At 36.3% G+C, this 25,909-nt stretch overlaps 1 protein-coding gene across 4 annotated transcripts in view; it reads right to left on the minus strand.

Annotated features, from left to right (window-relative positions):
- The window catches only part of STPG2 (sperm tail PG-rich repeat containing 2), a 624,720-nt gene that overhangs the window by 471,732 nt on the left and 127,079 nt on the right, over nt 1-25,909 (minus strand). For all 4 annotated transcript variants that reach the window (XM_068542062.1, XM_068542060.1, XM_068542061.1 and 1 more), the window contains one exon: nt 4,210-4,302. In XM_068542062.1, coding sequence (XP_068398163.1) covers nt 4,210-4,302 — 93 coding nt within the window. The remainder of the gene's footprint in view (nt 1-4,209; nt 4,303-25,909) is intronic.

Consider the following 25,909-nt stretch of genomic DNA (forward strand, 5'->3'; position numbering starts at 1 on the left):
CCTCAGGGTAAGAGTTGGCTTCAGTGCTCTACTTGCCACTCTGGGCCCCTCCTTAACTTAGCCTGTGTACTCCTCTCTTTCTAAATCATGGAAGCGGTCGTGAATATGTTTTGCTTCTATTTTATCTAGAATTTTGGTTGTTTGCAGAGAATGAGTCAGTACAGGCACCGGTATGTCATAACGACATTCCAAATGCATGCTCCTCATAAACTCAGGAGTATTATTTTTACTTTTATTTTAAAATAATATCTTCACATCATGAATAAAAATCAAATCATATACAAGTATCTAAAATAAATGGTAAAATTGTCCTCCTTGACCTCTCCCTGGTTCCATTCCCAGAAATAATTCATTTTAATAGTAACTGGGTTTTTTCAGTTTGAGGTGTGTGGGGTTTTTTTGTATTTACCATTACAAATTTAATATAAGGACTTATACTGTAATTTGTCAATTTTTGACAATACCTGTTAACTGGGCACTATGAAATAAGAGATCTGCCATATTTCACTGCCTCCTACCTTTCACCTCTTGATTTTATTATTTTATTAATGATATTAAGATTTCTAATATTTATATTGTTGTACTATAATTAAATCTTCTGCAATGTGTATAGATTGATTTCAAATCAACAATATGAAAACAACATTTAGAATATCATGATGATTCCCCAGTGAACCAACTAGTGCAGCCAAACACATAGAGAAGTAAATAAAATGCTGTGGTCACAAAACCCCAGACTCTTGAAGAACGTCCCAAGCATGAACTAAAAATGTCTTCTTTATTAATTTGTTTCCACTTTTCTCTACTTCATCCAGAAATGCTGAGTTTCTATTCTTCTCTATGTTTATATGTTTATGTCACCTTTCTCTTATTTCCTTTTTTTTTTTTTTTTTTTTTTTTGCTAGAGCATCTTCACATATGGGGTTGTGAAGGTACTAAATTTTCCAAGCTCTTGCATGTCAGAAAATTATTTTCTTGGTTCATTTAATTGAAATTTTGGGTAGAGGCAGAATTCTTTATCCAAAATTATTTCCTCTTAGAAATTTTAGAAAATATTATCCCACCATTTCCTAGTTCTGAAATGTCTCTAATGCTGCTGAGAAAGTGTTGATATCAGTATGTTTCTCATCCCATTGTAGGTGACCCAGTTACTTTTCTCTGTGGAAGCTTCAAGGGTATTTTATTTCTAGTCTTCTGAAAACACAAAACAATGTGAGAAGAATACATGTCTTTGAAAATTTGTCCTCTATGGTATTTTGTTGAGCTCTTCTAACTGAAGACATGTGTTTTTTCCGTTCAAGATAACTTACTGTTTTTTACATCAAATACTCCCAACTACCATCCTAGCATTCTGCTCCTGGAATGCCTAATAATCAGATGTTTGGCTTGTGTCTAGCCTCCATTAATATTTTCAATCTCTTTGTCTTTTTATATTCAACTAATGCTTATATCATAGTTTTAAAAAAAGTTATTTCATTGGGACCTTGTAAAAAGAAAGGAGATGTATATATATGCTCTGTCTTTCACATGAAACCAGAAGTCTGGATTTTTAAATATTTTTATGTAAAACTTTTATGTAACATGTTGAAAATTAAACTATATGCCCATCTTCAAGATTGCAGCATATCCATATATATAAAATGTAAATATATAGGAGGTAAATTTTCTAATATTTTTATTTGATGTGAAAATTATAAAATTAATTCCATTATTTTAAAAGTTTGAGATCAATAATTTGAATTTTTCACTAGATACATATCATACACCCACATGTTTGAAGGGTATTCTCATTTATAGAAGGGATTCAAAAACCAAAGAATTCTATGTGACTAAACTATTTCGCTTCTTGGGTTAGCTGAGTCCCAACCAATCCTTTTAAATGCAAGTGTTTCTTGAGGGGAAAAAAAGACAATGCTATCAAACAATCTACAAACAATAAATGCTGGAGAGGGTGTGGAGAAAAGGGAACCCTCCTACACTTTTGGTGGGAATGTAAACTGGTACAGCCACTATGGAGAACAGTATGGAGGTTCCTTAAACAACTAAACATAGAGCTACCATATGATCCAGGAATCCCACTACTGGGCATACATCCAGAGAAAACCATAATCCAAAAAGATACATGCACCCCAATGTTTACTGCACCTCTATTCACAATAGCCAAGACATGGAAGCAACCTAAATGTCCATCGACAGAGGAATGGATAAAGAAGATGTGGTACATACATACAATGGAATATTACTCAGCCAATAAAAGAGTGAAATAAGGCCATTTGCAGCAACATGGATGGACCTAGAGATTATCATACTAAGTGAAGTCAGACAGAGAAAGACAAATATCATATGATATTGTTTATATGTGGAATCTAAAAAAAGGCTATAAATGAACTTATCTACAAAGCAGAAATAGAGTTACAGATGTAAAAAATAAACTTATGGTTACCAGAGGGTATGCGGGGGGGGGGGGGGAGGGACAAATTGGAAGATTGGGATTGACACATACACACTACTATATATAAAATAGATAACTAATAAGAACCTACCGTGTAGCACAGGGAACTCTACTCAATACTCTGTAATGGCCTATACGGGAAAAGAATCTAAAAAAGAGTGGATATACCTATATGTATAACAGACTCACTTTGCTGTACACCTGAAACTAACACCACATTGTAAATCAACTATACCCCAATAAAAATTATAATAAATAAATAAATAAATAAATAAATAATAAAAAGGAATTTCCAGATGCAGTGAGAGACAAAGATAAAAGAGGAAAATGTAAGTTAGGTAAAAACAATTGATAGGCAACTCATCTTCTTTTAGAACAGATCTCTATCATCTTTTTTCACTACAAACATAAAGTGTAACTTATACATGTGCATTCCTATGGGTACCTTCAGAAATTTGCATTGTTTTTTCCTAGTAGCTACTATATTACAAGAGAAATAACTACAAATCCATTCTAAATATTCCTAAGCTAAAAAGCGTTATATTAGTAATAAATTACTTATGACATACTTCACAATGGATCCAAAGGTGTGTATGACAATGATTCACTTGAGAAACACAACACAACCCTAAAATTCCTCAAGATGAATAAATAATCTACTAAAACAACACATTTATTTAACAATTATGAGAATCTCTTAAATGTCAAGACACTGCTAGATGATTCTAAACTGTCTTTTGAACTTATAGCTACAAAGTCTCATAGAACCTGATGCTAATTTTGACTCCATCTCTCAGATTCAGTCAATTAATGTCTCAGAAAAAAAATAAGTCCATTCCTTAATGACTCTCATCAAATTAATCTAATTCCTATGATTTCCTAGACATTCACAGCTGTATTAACTTAACTAGCACTGCATTTGTACTTTATTTACATGAGTTCTTCCTAATCTTGTACCATTTACTTCACCATTGAAAACACTGTAAATGAACTCTTGGCATTGTGTACCTAGTAGAATTTTAGTTCAGCAATTCTGCTTCTCGGTTGACTGGCTACATTTTAAGACCTGGTTAATGATCCTGTTTTGGTCATTTGTTACTAATAATATCTTATAATAACAGTCCAATTTCTATAAACAATTATTTTAACAATACCTGTACACATAAGTCTAACCTTTTATCTTTAAATTTTACTTTGATCTTTTAATAAGTTTAATCTGAATAAAATAGTTAAGTATACAGTTTTAAATTTCACATGCTTTACTTATTTCAATTTATTCAATATTAGTTATTTATAAAAAATGGAAATTGAGGTAGCAAAATTCTTATCAACACAATTTAAAATACAGATTAACAGGGATAAAAAAATGTCACTGAAAAGTCTTAAGTCTCAAGATAGATTCAAACTGAAAAGGGAAAATATTTGCACTTATGAGGAAACTGAGTTGAACCTAAAGTAAACAAACCTTCCACTTCATATACAACACAAGTTGAGTTTGTCTATATGGCCTAATGAACGCTCTCTGACCCTTAAGGAGGTGTTCCATATAATATTTTTCTCACAGAGAAATGCTAGACTTCTGCTTAGCTTCAAGAATTTCATTGAACTTTAAAAATATGGAAGTATCATACTAGCTGAAGATATTACGGCAGGCTACCAGGTACCTCTCTCAGGTCCTAATATAATGTTTATGTTATTCAGTCGCCTCCATGATTCCTAGATTACAAATACATTTGGTCATAGAAAAGCCTTCTTACCATATCTGATACTTTAGTAGTTCTTTCTGTTCTTGACGAGAAAGCAGCATATCGGTTAGCCAAGTTAGGTAGTTCATCAGAAATTCCACAGACCTGTGAATTCCAAAAAAATATTTTGAAAGAAGAAGTATATCATTTATTTTATTTTTATCAATACAAAGGTCATGATTAATACATTTGCAATAAGCTTATTAATATGGCTCTGTCACTAAATAGAGATATACATATATTTACTTTAAAAAACTTTTAAATGGAATATAGTAAAAGACATTAAATCAATGAGATATTAAGATGGGAAAAGGGTTGATTACATGAACCTCTATGAACGTAAGATGGATCTGCATACATTATTTAAACATATTAGGGGCAAGTTATCAGCTATACTTTAATATCAAATTCAGAACCAATTCTTGTCCTGATTCATAACTAGCAGGTTGTAATATCAAAAATATATAAGATATTTGGTCAATTATACAGTATTATTTGTTAATAACTAATTATTAATACATGAAATAGAAATATATTAACAGTAACTATTTAAATTGATTATATGGCAATCGTGGATTAATAAATTTTCTAAGCAAAATGATCCACACTCTCTTAAACATCGTAATTCCTTATATGCAGTGAAGATGCAAATTAATAGGCTAGAGGAAGCTGATAATCTAAAATTTTAATTAGCAATTATTAATCCTTGTGATATTATATTCCTTCTGATTTATTATACAATTTAGCCATTTGTATTCATTTAATAATTTAAACCATATAACCAGTAGTAACATTCTTTGTATATACAAGAAGCATGAGGATTTATTTTCCCATTTTTATACACTTCACTGTTTTTATTTCAGAATTTGATATTCATATTTAATACTTCAGGATTTAACACCTAGAAGAATAGCTAGGTATTTCTTTGTTCTTTTTTTTCAGGAACACTGATCTACTAAAAAAATCATCTCTCACATACTGTATCTTTGAAACTATATGCTTCACTACCCTAAACGCTGAAGTTGGTGCCTCTCTTTTCCTCATGTTTTATTCCGACAAAGCCACTCAAAAGAAAACAGGTAGATTCTATCACTTTCACAAACAGAAAAATCACGGTTTCACATCATGTAGAAATGTGAAATCCTTCAAATATAGAGCATCTGAGCCATCATTATTACTTCATGTGATTTTTAAATTTATTGAAGCTGAAAAATAATTTACTTTCATAATAATTTTATTATTATCATGTATGTGGTATTAGAAATTATGAAATAAGTTCAAAAGCGTTTTGCAATTTTTCCTGTTTAGGAGTAGAAATTAACAAGCTCAAGAAATGACTTTGGCTTTAGAGGGAATGAGTAGTTTGCAGAAGATCACATCTTTTCCAAATAAATCCATATAAAATATAACGAAATAAAATCCAGATTTTTTATTTGTTATAAATATGATTTATTTGTTATAAATCCAGACAAAATACAACAAAATTCTATTTTTAAAGTCTTCATAGGGCTATGAATGCTTCCAACTCTATGAACTGCCAGTACAGACAAGGGGGCTAAGATTCTGAAGAGGACAGAACCTCTGAAAATTTAGTGATCAATCTGCAGATGCTTTTTTCCTGGGACATTTGCTGACATTTGCTGATAAACAGGCAACAGAGAAAGAATCTGGGTTTAGACCTGGCAGAGGGTTGCCATTAAGGAGCTGGAAAATAAGCTTGTTGTGGTCTTGTTGGGCCACATAACAAAATTGCAGATTTGAGGAGCCTCAGAGTACATGGTCTGTTTCCCTATCAAGATGTTTGCAAAGGGGTGAGGAGCAAGGTGACACTAAAACTCTAAGTTAAAACTCTGAAACACAGAGTCATTAAAGATTACAGTTCAGAACACAGGGGTGGGGATGGTTAAACATGTCAGGCTCACAGTTGAAATCCCCAGAGAACAATACTTTATAAAAATGAACAAAAAAGAGGTAAACTAAGCCCTAGAAAAACTGTAATAGCCACAGCCATGATTAAATTAAGGTGATCTCCTTTGATTTCTATCTGCTTTGCAGAAAGAAGTATGAAATCTCTCTAGCAGAAGATAACACCATTAAAGTCTCTGTATTATATACAATATCTAGCACTCTATTAAAAATTATGGGACATGCCAAAAGACAGACATGCATGATCAAATATCAAGAGAAAAAAATCACAGAAAATAACAACAGACCCATAGGTGATCCAGATATTGGAGTTAGCAGACAGAACTTTAAAATAACTATGATTACTTTGTTCAAGAAAACATAGGGGGAAAATTTTTGAAAAAAAATGCTTGAAATCATGAAGACTTCCTCCTGAGAAGTGAAATCATAAGAAATAATTAAATGGCCACTCTAGAACTGAAAAACAGAATATCTGAAATTAAGAACTCAATAGAATGATTTAATAGCATTTGAAACAGTTGAAAAAAAATTTTGTGAATTGAAAGATAGCTCTGTAGAAAATACCTAACTGAAGCACAAAGAGAAAAAGGAGGGATAATACAGAGGGCTTATAAGACATGCTGGGGGTATGGGGCATAGGTGTAACATATATATTTATTAGCATCCCAGAAAGACAAGCAGGAAAGAATGTAACAGAAGAAATATATGAACATATAATAGTCAAGAATTGTTTAAAATTGATGAAAGACATCAATCCAGAGATTCAAAGGCTCTGCAAACCTCAAGCAAGTAAACATACCATATCACCCAGCAATCCTACTCCTGGGCATATACCCAGAGAAAACCATAATTTGAAAATATACATGCACCCCAATGTTCATTGCAGCACTATTTTCAATAGCCAGGACATGCAAGCAACCTAAATGTCCATCAACAGAGGAATGGATAAAGAAGGTGTGCTACATATATACAATGGAATATTACTCAGCCATATAAAGGAACAAAATTGTGCCATTTGCAGGGGCATGGATGCACCTAGAGACTGTCATACGTAGTGAAGTAAGTCAGAAAGAGAAAAATAAATATTGTATAATATCACTTATATGTGGAATCTAGAAAAATGGTAAACATGAACTTATTCGCAAAGCAGAAATAGAGACACAGACGTAGAGAACAAACATATGGACACCAAGTGGGGAAAGGGGGGGTGGGGTGAATTAGGAGATTGGGATTGACATATATACACTACTATGTATAAATGAATATAAATTCACTTTGCTGTAAAGCAGAAACTAACACAACATTGTAAAGCTATGTTGAATGAACAAAACTTAATAAAAAAAAAGAAAACCACACTCTTGACACATAAAATACAAAGACCAAATAATAATAATAATAATTGCTTTCAAAAGAGAAACAATAAGTATGACAACTTACTTCTCAATAGAAATCACATAAGGCCTAAAGCAATAGAATAACATATTTAAAGTGCTGAAAGAAAATAACTACCAAGATAGAAATCTTTGTCCCCAAAATAAAAAATGACATAGGGAGTTTTTCAGGCAGAGGAAAAATGATTCCATATGGAAATGCAGAAAGAAATGAAGCACAACAGAAAGGTTAAATGTGTGAAGAAATATTGACTATACGAAACAATAATATTCAAACAGTTTAAATATAAGGAAACTTAAAATATATGACAATAATTAAACAAAAATAGGAGATAGCAAAACAGAGCTAAAATGTTCTAAGTTAGCATTATTGGGAAAGTGGTAAAAGTAATCCTTTTAATTGGACTGCAAAAAGTAAAGGATGTATATTGTAATTTTTATGGTAACTACTAAAAGAATAGTAAAACAATGCATAAGAAAAATGTAATAGAGGTAGATGAAATGGAAAAATATAAAATATTTGATTAATTCAAAAAAGAAGGTGAGGTAAGAAAAAATGCTAAAACAAGCGGGCTGATAGAATATATGAAATAATATGGTTCATATACGCACAAATATATCAGTAATCACATTAACTATAAATGGATTAATACTACTGTTAAACACAAAGCTTATCAGACTGGATTTTTAAAACTCATATGTTTTAAGGGTGTATCTTTCACTCTTGATTATAGTTTCTCAAATTTTATATAAACTACTAGTGTCTGAGTTATACCTATGGGTAGTTTTTAATTGTCAATAATAATAACAAGACTTACTGAGTCTTTATCATGTGCCAAAAGCTATTTAAATTTTTTTACATGTACTGATTCATTTAGTATTCATAATAATGTTTTGAGGTATGTTCTATTATGATCTCCATATTACTAAGGCATAAAGAGTTTAAATAAATTTCACAAGGTCAGTGACAAAGCAAGAAAATATTCTCACAAACTCTGCCACCAGAGATCATGCTCATAATCACTGTGCTATACTGTCTCAATATCTGCAATAGAGAATAAAGACTATTTATAATGAGGGCTTTTTAAAATTTTTTCTTGAAACATAATTTTAATAATTTGTTTTATCTAAATATAATGTTACTCAGAATAATGAACTTCTAGTACATTTTAAAAATATACAAGTATTCTAAAAACTACTAACATTCATTATGCATTTAAAATATACTTATATCAACACTTAAAAATGGTTAAGATGGTAAATTTAACATTGTGTTTTCTACCACATGATAGATAGACAGACAGATAGATAGATATCACACTATGAAAGTTAAAGAAAAAACATATGTCAAAGGTTAATGACAGAAAAAAAATACTCAAAATTAAAATCTAGCAATTTAGAAAATCTAGCAATCTAGAAAAACGAAGATGTTTTAGAGTGTGTATGGACATGTTAAACTTGTTCTTATGTTTGCATCTCAATAATAAACTGGTGAATTTAACAGAAAACAAATTAAATTGACAGAAACCAGAGTGCTATTTTGGGGAGGCTATCATATGTAATTCTGGGGCCTCTGGGAGCAAAAAATATTTTTAAAAAAATGTCACAAGTTAAGGATATATAGATGTAAGAACTATGAAGAGTCTGAGATTTTTATCTACCTCAAGCTAACAAGTTAACCTGCCACAGTTTCTCTGATGCTGGCAAAAGACATGAGATTCCTGATACAGAAACAAAGGACCTTATTCCTCATAAAATAATACAGAGCATGAGCATCAGCATGCTTGCTTCTGTCCTCCTTGCCCTCAAATCCTAATGAAGGCAAGGCAGATGGAGCAAAATGGATACTTGTACAAAGCAATGGGCTTTGTTTCAGAAGAAAACCTGTGAGCTTAGGGAACCCGAATCTTTCATAATCAGCAGTAAGCATGCCTGCCCTCTGCTTGAGAGGCAGACACTATCTCTAGCTTCCAAAGCTATTTGCTATACAATCATCCTTGAAAAGACAGTCATAAACAAAGATGGGCAGAAACACAAAACAACCCCAGAGAATTCTCTCTTAATAAGGAAGAAGAATAAAAAATAGATTTTAACATAGAAAACAAACTTCTTTAGGAATGTTTACCTAGGAAACAAATCTCTGGAAAAAATAAGTTTCAATAAAAATTAGAAACCTGAAAAAAATTAATGTCCAAAAATATAAAAATTAATCCCATAAATACAAAGTCGACATATAATGAAACATAAAAGAGTTAATGTGTCAGTAATTCAGGAAATCAAATGTCAAATTAGTTACATAACAATTCCTACCTTAAAATTGTTAATCACACTTTTTTCTAGTTTCTTTTGTTTTCATTGTTGTTGCCATCTGTTCTCATCTTAAAATTGTACTGTGTATCTTAAAACAATACTAAACCAAAATATAGTAATTAATTCCATTAAACAGAAATCTGAGGATATGCAAAATACAGTGACATCAAAGAGTCAGGGACAGTGGGGTGGAAGCAGGGAGAAAATGTGATCAATGAAAGATTTCCAAGGAGGGTGACATATGAACAATATATGGAGAATGAATAGGGCCTGGAACCTACCAAAAAAGATACCCTGCATCCAAAGACAAAGAAGAAGCCACAACGAGATGGTAGGAGGGATGCAATCACAATAAAATCAATCCCATACTCGCTGGGTTGACAATTCACAAAACGGAAAACAATTATACCATAGAAGTTCTCCCATGGGAGTGAAAGGCCTGAGCCCCATGTCAGGCTTCCCAGCCTGGGGGTCCAGCAATGGGAAGAGGAGGCCCCAGAGAATCTGGCTTGGACGAAAAATGGGATTTGACTGTGGGGCTTCCACACGACTGGGGGAAACAGAAACTCCACTCTTGGAGAGCACACAAAAAGTCCTGTGTTCACCAGTACCCAGGGGAAAAAAGCAGTGACCCCATGAGACTAGGCCAGACCTACCTGCTAGTATTGGAGGGTCTCCTGCAGAGGTGGGCGGGGTGGGGGGGGGGCTGTGGCTCACTGTGGGGACAAAGACACTGGCAGCAGCAGTTCTGGGAAGTACTCTTTGGTGTGAGCACTCCCGGAGGGCAAAATCAGCCCCACCAAACAGTCTGTAGGCTCAAGTGCTGAGTTGCCTCAGGCTAAACAACCAAAAGAGAGGGAACACAGCACCACCCATCAGACAAGCAGATTAAATTTTTACTGAGCATGGCCCTGCCCACCAGAGGGACAAGATCCAGATCTACCCAAAACCAGTCCCTCCCATCAGGAAGTCTGCACAAGCCCCTTAGATAGCCTCATCCACCAGAGGGCAGACAGCAAGAAGACTACAATCATGTAGCCTACGGAATGGAAACCACAATGACAGAAAGTTAGACAAAATGAAATGGCAGAGGTATATGTCCCAGATGAAATAACAAGATAAAACCCAAGAAAAACAAGTAAGTGAATTAGAGATAGGCAATCTTCCAGAAAAAAGAATTAAAAATAATGATAGTGAAGATGATCCAGGATCTTGGAAAAAGAATGGAGGCAAGGATCAAGAAGATGCAAGAAATGTTTAACAACGGCCTAGAAGAACTAAAGAACAAACAAATAGAGATGAACAATACAATAACTGAAATGAAAAATACACTACAAGGAATAAATACCAGAATAACTGAGGCAGAAGAACAGACAAGTGACCTGGAAGATAAAGTGGTGGAAATCACTGTCACAGAACAGAATAAAGAAAAAAGTATGAAAAAAAATGAAAACAGCCTAAGAGACCTCTGGGACAAGATTAAATGCACCAACATTAGCATTATAAGGGTCCCAGAAGGAGAAGAGAGAAAGGACCTGAGAAAATATTTGAAGAGATAATAGCTGAAAAACTTCCCTAACGTGGGAAAGGAAACAGTCACCCAAGTACAGGAAGTGCAGAGAGTCCCAGGCAGGATAAACCCAAGGAGGAACATGCTGAGACACATAGTAATCAAATTAACAAAAGTTAAAGACAAAGAGAAAATATTAAAAGCAGCAAGGGAAAAATGACAACATACAAGGGAACTCCCATAAGGTTTCAGCTAATTTCTCAGCATAAACTCTGCAGGTCAGAAGAGAGTGGCGTGATATATTTAAGGTGATGAAAGGGAAGAACCTACAACCAAGAATACTCTACCAAGCAAAGCTCTCATTCAGCTTTGATGGTGAAATCAAGAGCTTTACAGACAAGCAAAAGTTAAGAGAATTCAGAAGCACCAGACCAGCTTTGCAACAAATACTAAAGGAACTCCTCTAGGTGGGGAAGAGACCAGCAACTTAAAACAAACTTGTACATATATAGACTGCTATACCCAAACCACAAGGGAACAGCAAACCCAAAAACTATAATAGACACAGACACACACGAAAAGAAAAAGGAACCCAAACACAGCACTAAAGATGGCCATCAGGGGAGGAGAGAAGATGGCGGAAGAGTAAGACGCGGAGATCACCTTCCTTCCCACAGATACAGTAGAAATACATCTACACGTGGAACTGCTCCTACAGAACACCCACTGAGCGCTGACAGAAAACGTCAGACCTCCAAAAAGGCAAGAAACTCCCCCCGTACTTGGGTAGGGCAAAAGAAAAAAGAAATAACAGACACAAAAGAATAGGGACGGCACCTGCACCAGTGGGAGGGAGCTGTGAAGGAGGAAAGATTTCCACGCACTAGGAAGCCCCTTCGCGGGCAGAGACTGCGGGTGGCAGAGGGGGGAAGCTTCGGAGCCACGGAGGAGAGCGCAGCCACAGGGGTGCGGAGGGCAAAGCGGAGAGGCTCCCGCACGGAGGAGCGGTGCCGACCAGCACTCACCAGCCCGAGAGGCTTCTCTGCTCCCCCGCTGGGGCGGGCGGGGCTGGGAGCTGAGGCTCGGGCTTCGGTCGGATCGCAGGGAGAGGACTGGGGTTGGCGGCGTGAACACAGCCTGAAGGGGTTAGCGCACCACAGCTAGCCGGGAGGGAGTCCGGGAAAAAGTCTGCAGCTGCCGAAGAGACAAGAGACTTTTTCTTCCCTCTTTGTTTCGCTGCGCGCAAGGAGAGGGGATTCAGAGCGCCGCCTAAACGAACTCCAGAGAAGGGCGCGAGCCGCAGCGATCAGCGCAGACCCCAGAAACGGGCGTGAGACGCTGGGGATGCTGCTGCCGCCTCCAAAAAGCCTGTGTGTGAGCACAGGTCACTCTCCACACCGCCCCTCCCGGGAGCCTGTGCAGCCCGCCACGGCCAGGCTCCCGTGATCCGGGGACAAGTTCCCCGGGAGAACACACGGCGCACCTCAGGCTGCTGCAACATCACGCCGGCCTCTGACGCCGCAGGCTCGCCCCGCCTCCTCCGTACCCCACCCTCCCCGCGGCCTGAGTGAGCCAGAGCCCCCGAAGCAGCGGCTCCTTTAACCCCGTTCTGTCTGGGCGGGGAATAGACGCCCTCAGGCGACCTACACGCAGAGGCGGGTCCAAATCCAAAGCTGAACCCCAGGAGCTGTGCGAACAGGGAAGAGAAGGGGAAATCTCTCCCAGCAGCCTCAGAAGCAGCGGATTAAAACTCCACAAACAACTTGATGTGCCTGCATCTGTTGAATACCTGAATAGACAACGAATCATCCCAAATTCAGGAGGTGGACTTTGGGAGCAGGATATATTAATTTTTCCCCTGTTCCTTTTTTTTGTGAGTGTACATGTATATGCTTCTGGGTGAGATTTTGTCTGTATAGCTTTGCTTTACAATAGCTTTATTTTACTTCACTATATTATAGCCTCTTTCTTTCTTTCTTTCTATTTTTTCTCCCTTTTACTCTGAGCCGTGTGGACGAAAGGCTCTTGGTGCTCCAGCCAGGCATCAGGGCCGTGCCTCTGAGGTGGGAGAGCCAACTTCAGGACACTGGTCCACAAGAGACCTCCCAGCTCCACGTAATACCAAACGGCAAAAATCTCTCAGAGATCTCCATCTCAACATCAAGACCCAGCATCACTCACTGACCAGCAAGCTACAGTGCTGAACACCCTATGCCAAACAACTAGCAAGACAGGAACACAGCCCCATCCATTAGCAGAGAGGCTGCCTAAAATCATAATAAGGCCACAGACACCCTAAAATACACCACCAGACGTGGATGTGCCCACCAGAAAGACAAGATCCAGCCTCATCCACCAGAGCTCAGGCACTAGTTCCCTCCACCAGGAAGCCTACACAACCCACTGAACCAACCTTAGCCACTGGGGACAGATACCAAAAACAACGGGAACTACAAACCTGCAGTCTGTGAAAAGGAGACCCCAAACACAGTAAGATAAGCAAAATGAGAAAACAGAAGAACACACAGCAGATGAAGGAGCAGGGTCAAAGCACACCAGACTTAACAAATGAAGAGGAAATAGGTAGTCTACCTGAAAAAGAATTCAGAATAATGATAGTAAGGATGATCCAAAATCTTGGAAATAGAATAGACAAAATGCAAGAAACATTTCACAAGGACGTAGAAGAACTAAAGAGGAACCAAGCAATGATGAAAAACACAATAAATGAAATTAAAAATACTCTAGATGGGATCAATAGCAGAATAACTGAGGCAGAAGACAGGATAAGTGACCTGGAAGATAAAATGGTGGAAATAACTACTACAGAGCAGGATAAAGAAAAAAGAATGAAAAGAACTGAGGACAGTCTCAGAGACCTCTGGGACAACATTAAACGCACCAACATTCGAATTATAGGGGTCCCGGAAGAAGAAGAGAAAAAGAAAGGGACTGAGAAAATATTTGAAGAGATTATAGTTGAAAACTTCCCTAATATGGGAAAGGAAATAGTTAATCAAGTCCTGGAAGCACAGAGAGTCCCATACAAGATAAACCCAAGGAGAAACACGCCAAGACACATATTAATCAAACTGTCAAAAATTAAATATAAGGAAAACATATCAAAGGCAGCAAGGGAAAAACAACAAATAACACACAAGGGAAGCCCCATAAGGTTAACATCTGATCTTTCAGCAGAAACTCTGCAAGCCAGAAGGGAGTGGCAGGATATACTTAAGGTGATGAAGGAGAAAAACCTACAACCAAGATTACTCTACCCAGCAAGGATCTCATTCAGATTCGATGGAGAAATTAAAACCTTTACAGACAAGCAAAAGCTGAGAGAGTTCAGCACCACCAAACCAGCTTTACAACAAATGCTAAAGGAACTTCTCTAGGCAAGAAACACAAGAGAAGGAAAACACCTACAATAACAAACCCAAAACATTTAAGAAAATGGGAATAGGAACATACATATCGATAATTACCGTGAATGTAAATGGATTAAATGCTCCCACCAAAAGACACAGGCTGGCTGAATGGATACAAACACAAGACCCATATATATGCTGTCTACAAGAGACCCACTTCAGACCTAGAGACACATACAGACTGAAAGTGAGGGGATGGAAAAAGATATTCCATGCAAATGGAAATCAAAAGAAAGCTGGAGTAGCAATTCTCATATCAGACAAAATAGACTTTAAAATAAAGACTATTACAAGAGACAAAGAAGGACACTATATAATGACCAAGGGATCGATCCAAGAGGAAGCTATAACAATTGTAAATATTTATGCACCCAACATAGGAGCACCTCAATACATAAGGCAAATACTAACAGCCATAAAAGGGGAAATCGACAGCAACACAATCATAGTAGGGGACTTTAACACCCCACTTTCACCAATGGACAGATCATCCAAAATGAAAATAAATAAGGAAACACAAGCTTTAAATGATACATTAAACAAGATGGACTTAATTGATATTTATAGGACATTCCACCCAAAAACAACAGAATACACATTTTTCTCAAGTGCTCATGGAACATTCTCCAGGATAGATCATATCTTGGGTCACAAATCAAGCCTCGGTAAATTTAAGAAAATTGAAATCGTATCAAGTATCTTTTCCGACCACAACGCTATGACACTAGATATCAATTACAGGAAAATATCTGTAAAAAATACAAACACATGGAGGCTACACAATACATTACTTAATAACGAAGTGATTACTGAAGAAATCAAAGGGGAAATCAAAAAATACCTAGAAACAAATGACAATGGAGATACGACGACCCAAAACCTATGGGACGCAGCAAAAGCAGTGCTAAGAGGGAAGTTTATAGCAATACAAGCCTACCTCAAGAAACAGGAAACATCTCGAATAAACAACCTAACCTTGCACCTGAAGCAATTAGAGAAAGAAGAACAAAAAAACCCCAAAGCCAGCAGAAGGAAAGAAATTATAAAGATCAGGTAAGAAATAAATGAAAAAGAAATGAAGGAAACAATAGCAAAAATCAATGAAACTAAAAGCTGGTTCTTTGAGAAGATAAACAAAATTGATAAACCATTAGCCAGACTCATCAAGAGAAAAAGGGAGAAGACTCAGATCAATAGAATTAGAAATGAAAAAGGAGAAGTAACCACTGACACTGCAGAAATACAAAAGATCATGAGCGATAACTACAAGCAACTCTATGCCAATAAAATGGACAACCTGGAAGAAATGGACAGATTCTTAGAAATGCACAAACTGCCGAGACTGAACCAGGAAGAAATAGAAAATATGAACAGACCAATCACAAGCACTGAAATTGAAACTGTGATTAAAAACCTTCCAACAAACAAAAGCCCAGGACCAGATGGCTTCACAGGTGAATTCTATCAAACATTTAGAGACGAGCTAACACCTATCCTTCTCAAACTCTTCCAAAATATTGCAGAGGGAGGAACACTCCCAAACTCATTCTACGAGGCCACCATCACCCTGATACCAAAACCAGACAAAGATGTCACAAAGAAAGAAAACTACAGGCCAATATCACTGATGAACATAGATGCAAAAATCCTCAACAAAATACTAGCAAACAGAATCCAACAGCACATTAAAAGGATCATACACCATGATCAAGCGGGGTTTATCCCAGGAATGCAAGGATTCTTCAATATACGCAAATCAATCAATGTGATACACCATATTAACAAATTGAAGGAGAAAAACCATATGATCATCTCAATCGATGCAGAGAAAGCTTTTGACAAAATTCAACACCCTTTTATGATAAAAGCCCTGCAGAAAGTAGGCATAGAGGGAACTTTCCTCAACATAATAAAGGCCATATATGACAAACCCACAGCCAACATTGTCCTCAATGGTGAAAAACTGAAACCATTTCCACTAAGATCAGGAACAAGACAAGGTTGCCCACTCTCACCACTATTATTCAACATAGTTTTGGAAGTGTTAGCCACAGCAATCAGAGAAGAAAAAGAAATAAAAGGAATCCAAATCGGAAAAGAAGAAGTAAAGCTGTCACTGTTTGCAGATGACATGATACTATACATAGAGAATCCTAAAACTGCTACCAGAAAACTCCTAGAGCTAATCAATGAATTTGGTAAAGTAGCAGGATACAAAATTAATGCACAGAAATCTCTTGCATTTCTATACACTAATGACGAAAAATCTGAAAGTGAAATTAAGAAAACACTCCCGTTTACCATTGCAACAAAAAGAATAAAATATCTAGGAATAAACCTACCTAAGGAGACAAAAGACCTGTATGCAGAAAATTATAAGACACTGATGAAAGAAATTAAAGATGATACAAATAGATGGAGAGATATACCATGTTCCTGGATTGGAAGAATCAACATTGTGAAAATGACTCTACTACCCAAAGCAATCTACAGATTCAATGCAATCCCTATCAAACTACCACTGGCATTTTTCACAGAACTAGAACAAAAAATTTCACAATTTGTATGGAAACACAAATGACCCCGAATAGCCAAAGCAATCTTGAGAACGAACAATGGAGCTGGGGGAATCAGGCTCCCTGACTTCAGACTATATTACAAAGCTTCAGTAGTCAAGACAGTTTGGTACTGGCACAAAAACAGAAATATAGATCAATGGAACAGGATAGAAAGCCCAGAGATAAACCCACACACATATGGTCACCTTATCTTTGATAAAGGAGGCAAGCATATACAGTGGAGTAAAGACAGCCTCTTCAATAAGTGGTCCTGGGAAAATTGGACAGGTACATGTAAAAGTATGAAATTAGAACACTCCCTGACACCATGCACAAAAATAAACTCAAAATGGATTAAAGACCTAAGTGTAAGGGCAGACACTATCAAACTCTTAGAGGAAAACATAGGCAGAACACTCTATGACATACATCACAGCAAGATTCTTTTTGACCCAGCTCCCAGAGAAATGGAAATAAGAACACAAATAAACAAATGGGACCTAATGAAACTTAAAAGCTTTTGCACAGCAAAGGAAACCATAAACAAGACCAAAAGACAACCATCAGAATGGGAGAAAATATTTGCAAATGAAGCAACTGACAAAGGATTAATCTCCAAGATTTACAAGCAGCTCATGCAGCTCAATAACAAAAAAACCAACAACCCAATCCAAAAATGGGCAGAAGACCTAAATAGACATTTCTCCAAAGAAGATATACAGATGGCCTACAGACACATGAAAGAATGCTCAACATCATTAATCATTAGAGAAATGCAAATCAAAACTACAATGAGATATCATCTCACACCGGTCAGAATGGCCATCATCAAAAAATCTAGAAACAATAAATGCTGGAGAGGGTGTGGAGGAAAGGGAACACTCTTGCACTGTTGGTGGGAATGTAAATTGATACAGCCACTATGGAGAACAGTATGGAGGTTCCTTAAAAAACTACAAAAAGAACTACCATACGACCCAGCAATCCCACTATTGGGCATATACCCTGAGAAAACCATAGGTCAAAAAGAGTCACGTACCAAAATGTTCATTGCAGCTCTATTTACAATAGCCAGGACATGGAAGCAACCTAAATGTCCATCGACAGATGAATGGATAAAGAAGATGTGGCACATATATACAGTGGAATATTACTCAGCCATAAAAAGAAATGAAATGGAGGTATTTGTAATGAGGTGGATGGAGTTAGAGTCTGTCATACAGAGTGAAGTAAGTCAGAAAGAGAAAAACAAATACAGGATGCTAACACATATATACGGAATCTAAGGGAAAAAAAAAAAAAGGCCATGAAGAACCTAGTGGCAAGACGGGAATAAAGACACAGACCTACTAGAGAATGGACTTGAGGATACAGGGAGGGGGTGGGGTGAGATGTGACAGGGTAAGAGAGTGTCATGGACATATATACACTACCAAATGTAAAATAGATAACTAGTGGGAAGCAGCCGCATGGCACAGGGAGATCAGCTCGGTGCTTTGTGACCACCTAGAGGGGTGGGATGGGGAGGGTGGGAGGGAGGGAGATGCAAGAGGGAAGAGAAATGGGAACATATTGTATATGTATAACTGATTCACTTTGTTATAAAGCAGAAGCTAACACACCATTGTAAGGCAATTATACTTCAATAAAGATGTTTAAAAAAAAAAAAAAAAAAAGATGGCCATCAAAGCACAAGAAAAGAGAACAGAAGAAGAAGGGAAGAAAATAGACCTACAAAAACAAACCCAAAATAATTAAGAAAATTGCAATAGGAACATACATATCAATAATTACCTTAAATGTAAATGGATTAAATGCTTCAACTAAAAGACAAAGACGGGCTGAATGGATACAAAAAAAAAAAGACCCATATATATGCTGTCTACAAGAGACCCACTACAAACCTAGGGACACATACATACTGAAAGTGAGGGGATGGAAGAAGATATTCTCGTATTCCATACAAATGGAAATCAAAAGAAAGCTAAAGTAGCAATACTCATATCAGACAAAAAAGACTTTAAAATAAAGACTGTTATAAGAGACAAAGAAGGACATTACATAATGATCAAGGGATCAATCCAAGAAGAAGATATAAAAATTGTAAATATATATGCACCCAACATAGAAGCGTCTCAATATACAAGGCAAATACTAGCAGCCATAAAGGGAGAAATCAACAGTAACACAATAACAGTGGGGGATTTTAACACCCTACTTTCATCAATGGACAGATCATACAGACAGAAAATCAATAAGGAAACACATGCCTTAAATAACACATTAGACCAGATGGACTTAATTGATATTTATAGAGCACTGCTTCCAAAAACAGCAGAATACACATGCTTCTCATGTGCACATGGAACATTCTCCAGGACTGACCACATGCTGAGCCACAAAGGCAGCCTCAGTAAATTTAAGAAAATTGAAATCATATCAAGCATCTTTTCTGACCACAACACTATGAGATTAGAATTAACTACGAGAAAAAAACCATAAGTAACATGAACATGTGGAGGCTAAACAATATGATACCAAATAACAAATGGATCACTGAAGAAATTAAAGAGAAAATTAAAACTACCTAGAGACAAATGAAAATGAAATGAAAACACAATGAAATGAAAATGAAAATGAAAACACAATGATCCAAAACCTACGGGATGCAGCAAAAGCAGTTTTAAGAGGGAAGTTTATAGCAATACAATCTTACCTCAGGAAACAAGAAAAATCTCAAATAACCTAACCTTACACCTAATGCAGCTAGAGAAATAAGAAGAAACAAAACCTAAAGTTAGTAGAGCAAAAGAAATCATAAAGATGAGAGAAGAAATGAATGAAATAGAGACAAAGAAAGCAATAACAAATATCAATGAAACTAAAACGTGGTTCTTTGAAAAGATAAACAAAGTTGATAAACCTTTAGCCAGACTCAACAAGAAAAAAGGGAGAAGACTCAAATCAACAAAATTAGAAAAGAAAAGGGAGAAGTAACAACTGACACCAGAGAAATACAAGGGCTCATAAGAGACTACGACAAGCAACCATATGCCAATAAAATGGACAACCTCGAAGAAATGGACAAATTATTAGGAAGGTACAATCTCCCAAGGCTGAACCAGGAAGAAATAGAAAATATGAACAGACCAACCACAAGCACTGGAATTGAAACTGTGATTTAAAAACTCCAAACTGACAAAAGTCCAGGAACTGATGGCTTCACAGGCGAATTCTATCAAACATTTAGAGAAGAGCTAACAACTATCCTTCTCAAACTCTTCCAAAATATAGCAGAGGGAGGAACACTCCCAAACTCATTCTATGAGGCCACCATCACTGTGATACGAAAACCAAAGATACCACAGAAAAAGAAAATTATAGGCCAATATCACTGATGAACATAGATGCAAAAATTCTCAACAAAATACTAGCAATCCAAATCCAACAATACATTAAAAGGGTCATACACCATGATCAAGTGGCATTTATTCCATGGGTGCAAGGATTTTTCAATATCCTCAAATAAATCAGTGTGATACAGCACATCAACAAATTGAAGAATAAAAGCCATATGATCATCTCAATAGACGCAGAAAAAGCTTTTGACAAAATTCAGCACCCATTTATGATAAAAAAAAAAAAACTCTCCATAAAGTGGGCATAGAGGGAACATACCTCAACATCATAAAGGCCATATATGACAAACCTACAGCTAACATCATACTCAACAGTGAAAAGCTGAAAGTATTTCCTCTAAGATCAGGAACAAGATAAGGATGTTCACTCTTGTCACTTTTATTCAACATAGTTGTGGAAGTCCTAGCTATGGCAATCAGAGAAGAAAAAGAAATAAAAGGAATCCAAATTGGACAAGAAGAAGTTAAACCGTCACTGTTTGCAGATGACATGATACTATACACAGAAAATCCTAAAGACGCTACCAGAAAACTACTAGAGCTCATCAGTGAATTTGGTGAAGTTGCAGGTTACAAAAGTAATACACAGAAATCTGTTGTAGTTCTATATACTAACAACAAAAGATCAGAAAGGGAAATTCAAAAAACAATCCCATTTGCCATCACATCAAAAGGAATAAAATACCTAGGAAAAAACCTACCTAAGGAGGCAAAAGACCTGTCCTCCAAAAACTATAAGATGCTGACGACAGAAATCGAAAATGACACAAACTGATACAATGATATACCATGTTCTTGGACTGGAAGAATCAATATTGTCAAAATGACTATACAACCCAAGGCAATCTACAGATTCAATGCAACCCCTATCAAATTACCAATGTCATTCTTCACAGAACTAGAACAAAAAAAATCTTAAAATTTGTATGGAGACACAAAAGACCCCAAATAGTCAAAGCAATCTTGAGAAAGAAAAATGGAGCTGGAAGAATCAGGCTCCCTGATTTTAGACTATACTACAAAGATATAGTCACCAAAACAGTATGGTACTGACACAAAAATAGAAATATAGTTCAATGGAACAGGATAGAAAGCCCAGAAATAAACCCATGCACCTATGGTCAATTAATCTATGACAAAGGAGGTAAGACTATACAATGGTGGAAAGAAAGTCTCTTCAATAAATGGTGCTGGGAAAACTGGACAGCTACATTTAAAAAAATGAAATTAGAACACTCTTTAACACCATACACAAAAATAAGCTCAAAATGGAGTAAAGACCTAAATGTGAGACCAGACACTATAAAACTCGTAGAGGAAAACACAGGCAAAACACTCTCTGACATAAATTGCAGCATTATCTTTTTCAATCCATCTCCCAGAGTAATGGAAATAAAAACAAAAATTAAATAATGGGACCTAATAAAACTCAAAAGCTTTTGCACAGCAAAGGAAACCATAAACAAAATGAAAAGACAACCCACAGAATGGGAGAAAATATTTGCCAGAGATGTGACTGACAAGGTATTAGTCTCCAAAATTTACAAACAGCTCATGAGGCTTAACATCATGAGAACAAATGACCCAATCAAAAAATGGGCAGAAGACCTAAATAGACATTTCTCCAAAGAAGACATACAGATGGCCAAGAGGCACATGAAATGATGTTCAACATCGCTAATTATTAGAGAAATGCAAATCAAAACTACAATGAGATATCACCTCACACCAGTCAGAATGGCTATCATCAAAAAATCCACAAACAATAAATGCTGGAGAGGGTGTGGAAAGAAGGGAACCCTCCTACACTGTTGGTGGGAATGTAAATTGGTACAGCCACTATGGAGAACAGTATGGAGGTTCCCTAAACAACTAAACATAGAACTACCATATGATCCTGCAATCCCACTCCTGGGGAAGCAATGTACACACTGCTTTATTTAAAATGGATAACCAGCAAGGTCCTACTGTATAGCACAGGGAACTCTACTCAATACTGTGTAACAACCTAAGTGGAAAAAGAATTTGAAAAAGAACAGATACATGTATATGTATAACTGAATCACTTTGCTGTACATCTGAAACTAACACAATATTGTTAAGCAACTATATTCCAATATAAAATAAAAAATTTTTAAAAAGAATGAATAGGAAATTTCTAGGAGAACTACACATATATTCTGCCCCATATCATGAGAGAGATTTTAGCAAATCTTTGAGGATGATAAATTGTTAATGGAGGCTGAAAGGGCAGTGAAGAAATTTTTGGAGACTGAAAAAGGGGGCTCCATATTAATTAATAATGTAATGTTTTAAAAAATGTTACACACACTGCTTAATTTGACTCAGCACAGGAGACCTGATTTGGCCCTGGCATGGACAAGATTGACAGACTGATAGATGTTCCTCAGTTCTATGGGGGGTGGTCATAGCCATTCTTAGTTGGTAAAGCAATTTGTCTGGTTAATTCTAATAACACACAAGACTCTGGCATGCTACTTAGTTATTCAGCCCCCAAGAAGTGGGCATCTTCCAACTTCTTAGAGGGACAAGTGGTGTTCAGCCACCCAAGATTTAAGCAAATAACAGGTCTCTGATGCCCTTAAATATCCTGGTTTGCATGCATACTACACTAACTGCCTCAGCATGGGCCTACCCTGAAACTGCATGTACAGGTAACCCTTTGAATCTCATTCATGACAGAAATCTGAGGGATTGAAATTATTCCTGAAGAACAAGGAATTCCCAGTAAGGGCCAAAAGCTTGCATTGATTGGTTTAATGAGGCCCTCAAATCAGACCCTGGGTTGGTCTATACCTTGGTGAGAGCTGAGAAGGGAGTCCAACTAGGCTCTTTAGAGGAAGTAAAAGCTGTAACAAGGTTTCTATAGATGAACCTGCAGAAGCATCATTAATGAACCTTATCGCCTAAAGGGACAAAGGAATGCTGAGTAGTCTGTCCTCCCAATGCATGAGAATAATTGCACAATGACATGATGTATCATGCTGTATTTAAGGAACTTTAAGTGAAGGTAAAGGTAAGGGAGTGAGAAGCAAAAATTAAGGGAAATTATGGCAGCAGTGAGAAATGAGGCTAGAGAGCTAGACAGACATAAAGGGTATTGTATTTATTTTAAAAATAATTGTTGTCAGTCAAGTTTTTATTAACAAAGCAGTTAGCATGTGTTCATTAATTTTGTGTTATCTTAAAGGCATTTTTGAGCTTGGAGTGAAGGGAAATTATGGCAATGGTAAGATAGGAGTTTAGAAAACTAGGTAGACAACAGATTATGAAAAGGACATTGTTCTTGGACTTAAATTTCTTCCTATACCTGATAGAAGGCACAGAATTTTAGGCAAAGGGAACTTATTAAAAGGCAGTACCATGACATGACGTGTTTTAGAGAGATATTACTTCCGATCATATAGCTAAATTTGCATTATTTTTTCTCAGTTTGATGATAGTTTTAACTCAAGTGTGTAGTGAAAACATTTAAGATATACTCTCTTAGCAAATTTCAAGTATACAATGCGGTATTATTAACTATAGTCACCACGCTATATATTAGATCACCAGAACTTATTCATCCTGCATTGAAACTTTGTATCCTTTGACCAACATGTCCCCATTTCCTTCACCCCTCAGCCCTTGACAACCATCATTCTACTCTGCTTCTATGAGTTCTATTTTTTTAGATTCCATATATAAATGAGAGCATGCAGTATTTGTCTTTCTGCATTTTGCTTATTTCATTATTTGATTTAGCAAAATGTTCTTCATCCCTGTTGTTGCAAATGGCAGGATTTCCTTCTTTTTTAAGGCTGAATAGTATTCCCGTGTATGTGGCGTGTGTGTGTGTGTGTACACACACACACACCTTCTTTATCCATTCATCTTTCTATAGACACATGCACTGATTCACATGTCAGCCATTGTGAATAATGCTGCAATGAACATGGAACAGCAGATATCTCTTCAATATACTGACTTCATTTCCTTTAGATATATAATCACAAGTCAGATTGCTGGATCATATGGTAGTTCTATTTTTAGTTTTTTGAGGAATCTCCATACTGTTTTCCACAATGGCTGTACCAATTTACATTCCCACCAACAGTGCACAAGGGTTTCCTTTTCTCCATATCCTCACCAACACTTATCTCTTGTCTGAGAATGCCCATTCTAACAGATGTGAGATGATATGGCACTGCGATTTTTATTTGCATTTCCCTGGTGATTAGTGATGTCAAGCATTTTCTCATATACCTGTTGGCCATTTGTATGTCTTCTTTTAAGAAATGTCCATTCACATCCTTTGTCCATTTTTAAATCAAACTATTAGTTTTCTTGCTATTGAGCTGTTTGAGTTTCTTATATATTTTGGATAGTAATGCCTTATCAGATGCATGGTTTGTAAATATTCTTTTCCCATTCACTCTGTTGACTGTTTCCTTTACTGTACAGAAGCTTTTTATTATATTTTGATGCAATCCAATTTGTTTATTTCTGCTTTTGTTGGTTGTGCTTTTGGGGTCATATGTAAAGAAATTATTGTCTAGATAAGCGTCAAAAAGCTTTTTCCCCGTGTTTTCTTCTAATCGTTTTACAGTTTCAGGTCTTACATTTAAGTCTCTAATTAATCTTGGCTTGATTTTTTTATATGGTGTGTGATAAAAGTCCAGTTTCATTCTTCTGCATGTGGATATCCAGTTTTCCCAGCACAGTTTATTGAAGAGACTGTCTTTTCCTCATCGAGTGTTCTTGGAAGAAAATATATAGATGTATTTCTGAGGCTCTCTATTCTGTTCCAATGGTCTGTATGTCTGTTTTTATGCCAGTACAAAACTGTTTTTATTATTATAGCTTTGTAGTGTATTTTAAAATCAGGTAGTGTGAGGCCTCCTGTTCTTTTTGCTCAAGATTGCTTTGGCTATTTGAGATCTTTTATGGTTCCATATAAATTTTAGAATTTTTTTCTATTTCTGTGAAAAATGCCATTGGAATTTGGATAGAGATTGCACTGAATCTGTATATCATTTGGGTAGTATGGACATTTTCACAATATTAATTTTTCCAATCCATGAACATGGGCTATCTTGCCATTTATTTGTGTCTTCTTCAATTTTTTTTTTAATCAATGTTTTATAGCTGTCAAGTGTACAGACCT

This window comes from Eschrichtius robustus, chromosome 4 (genome assembly GCF_028021215.1).
Source record: "Eschrichtius robustus isolate mEscRob2 chromosome 4, mEscRob2.pri, whole genome shotgun sequence".
Classification (NCBI taxonomy): Eukaryota; Metazoa; Chordata; class Mammalia; order Artiodactyla; family Eschrichtiidae; genus Eschrichtius; species Eschrichtius robustus.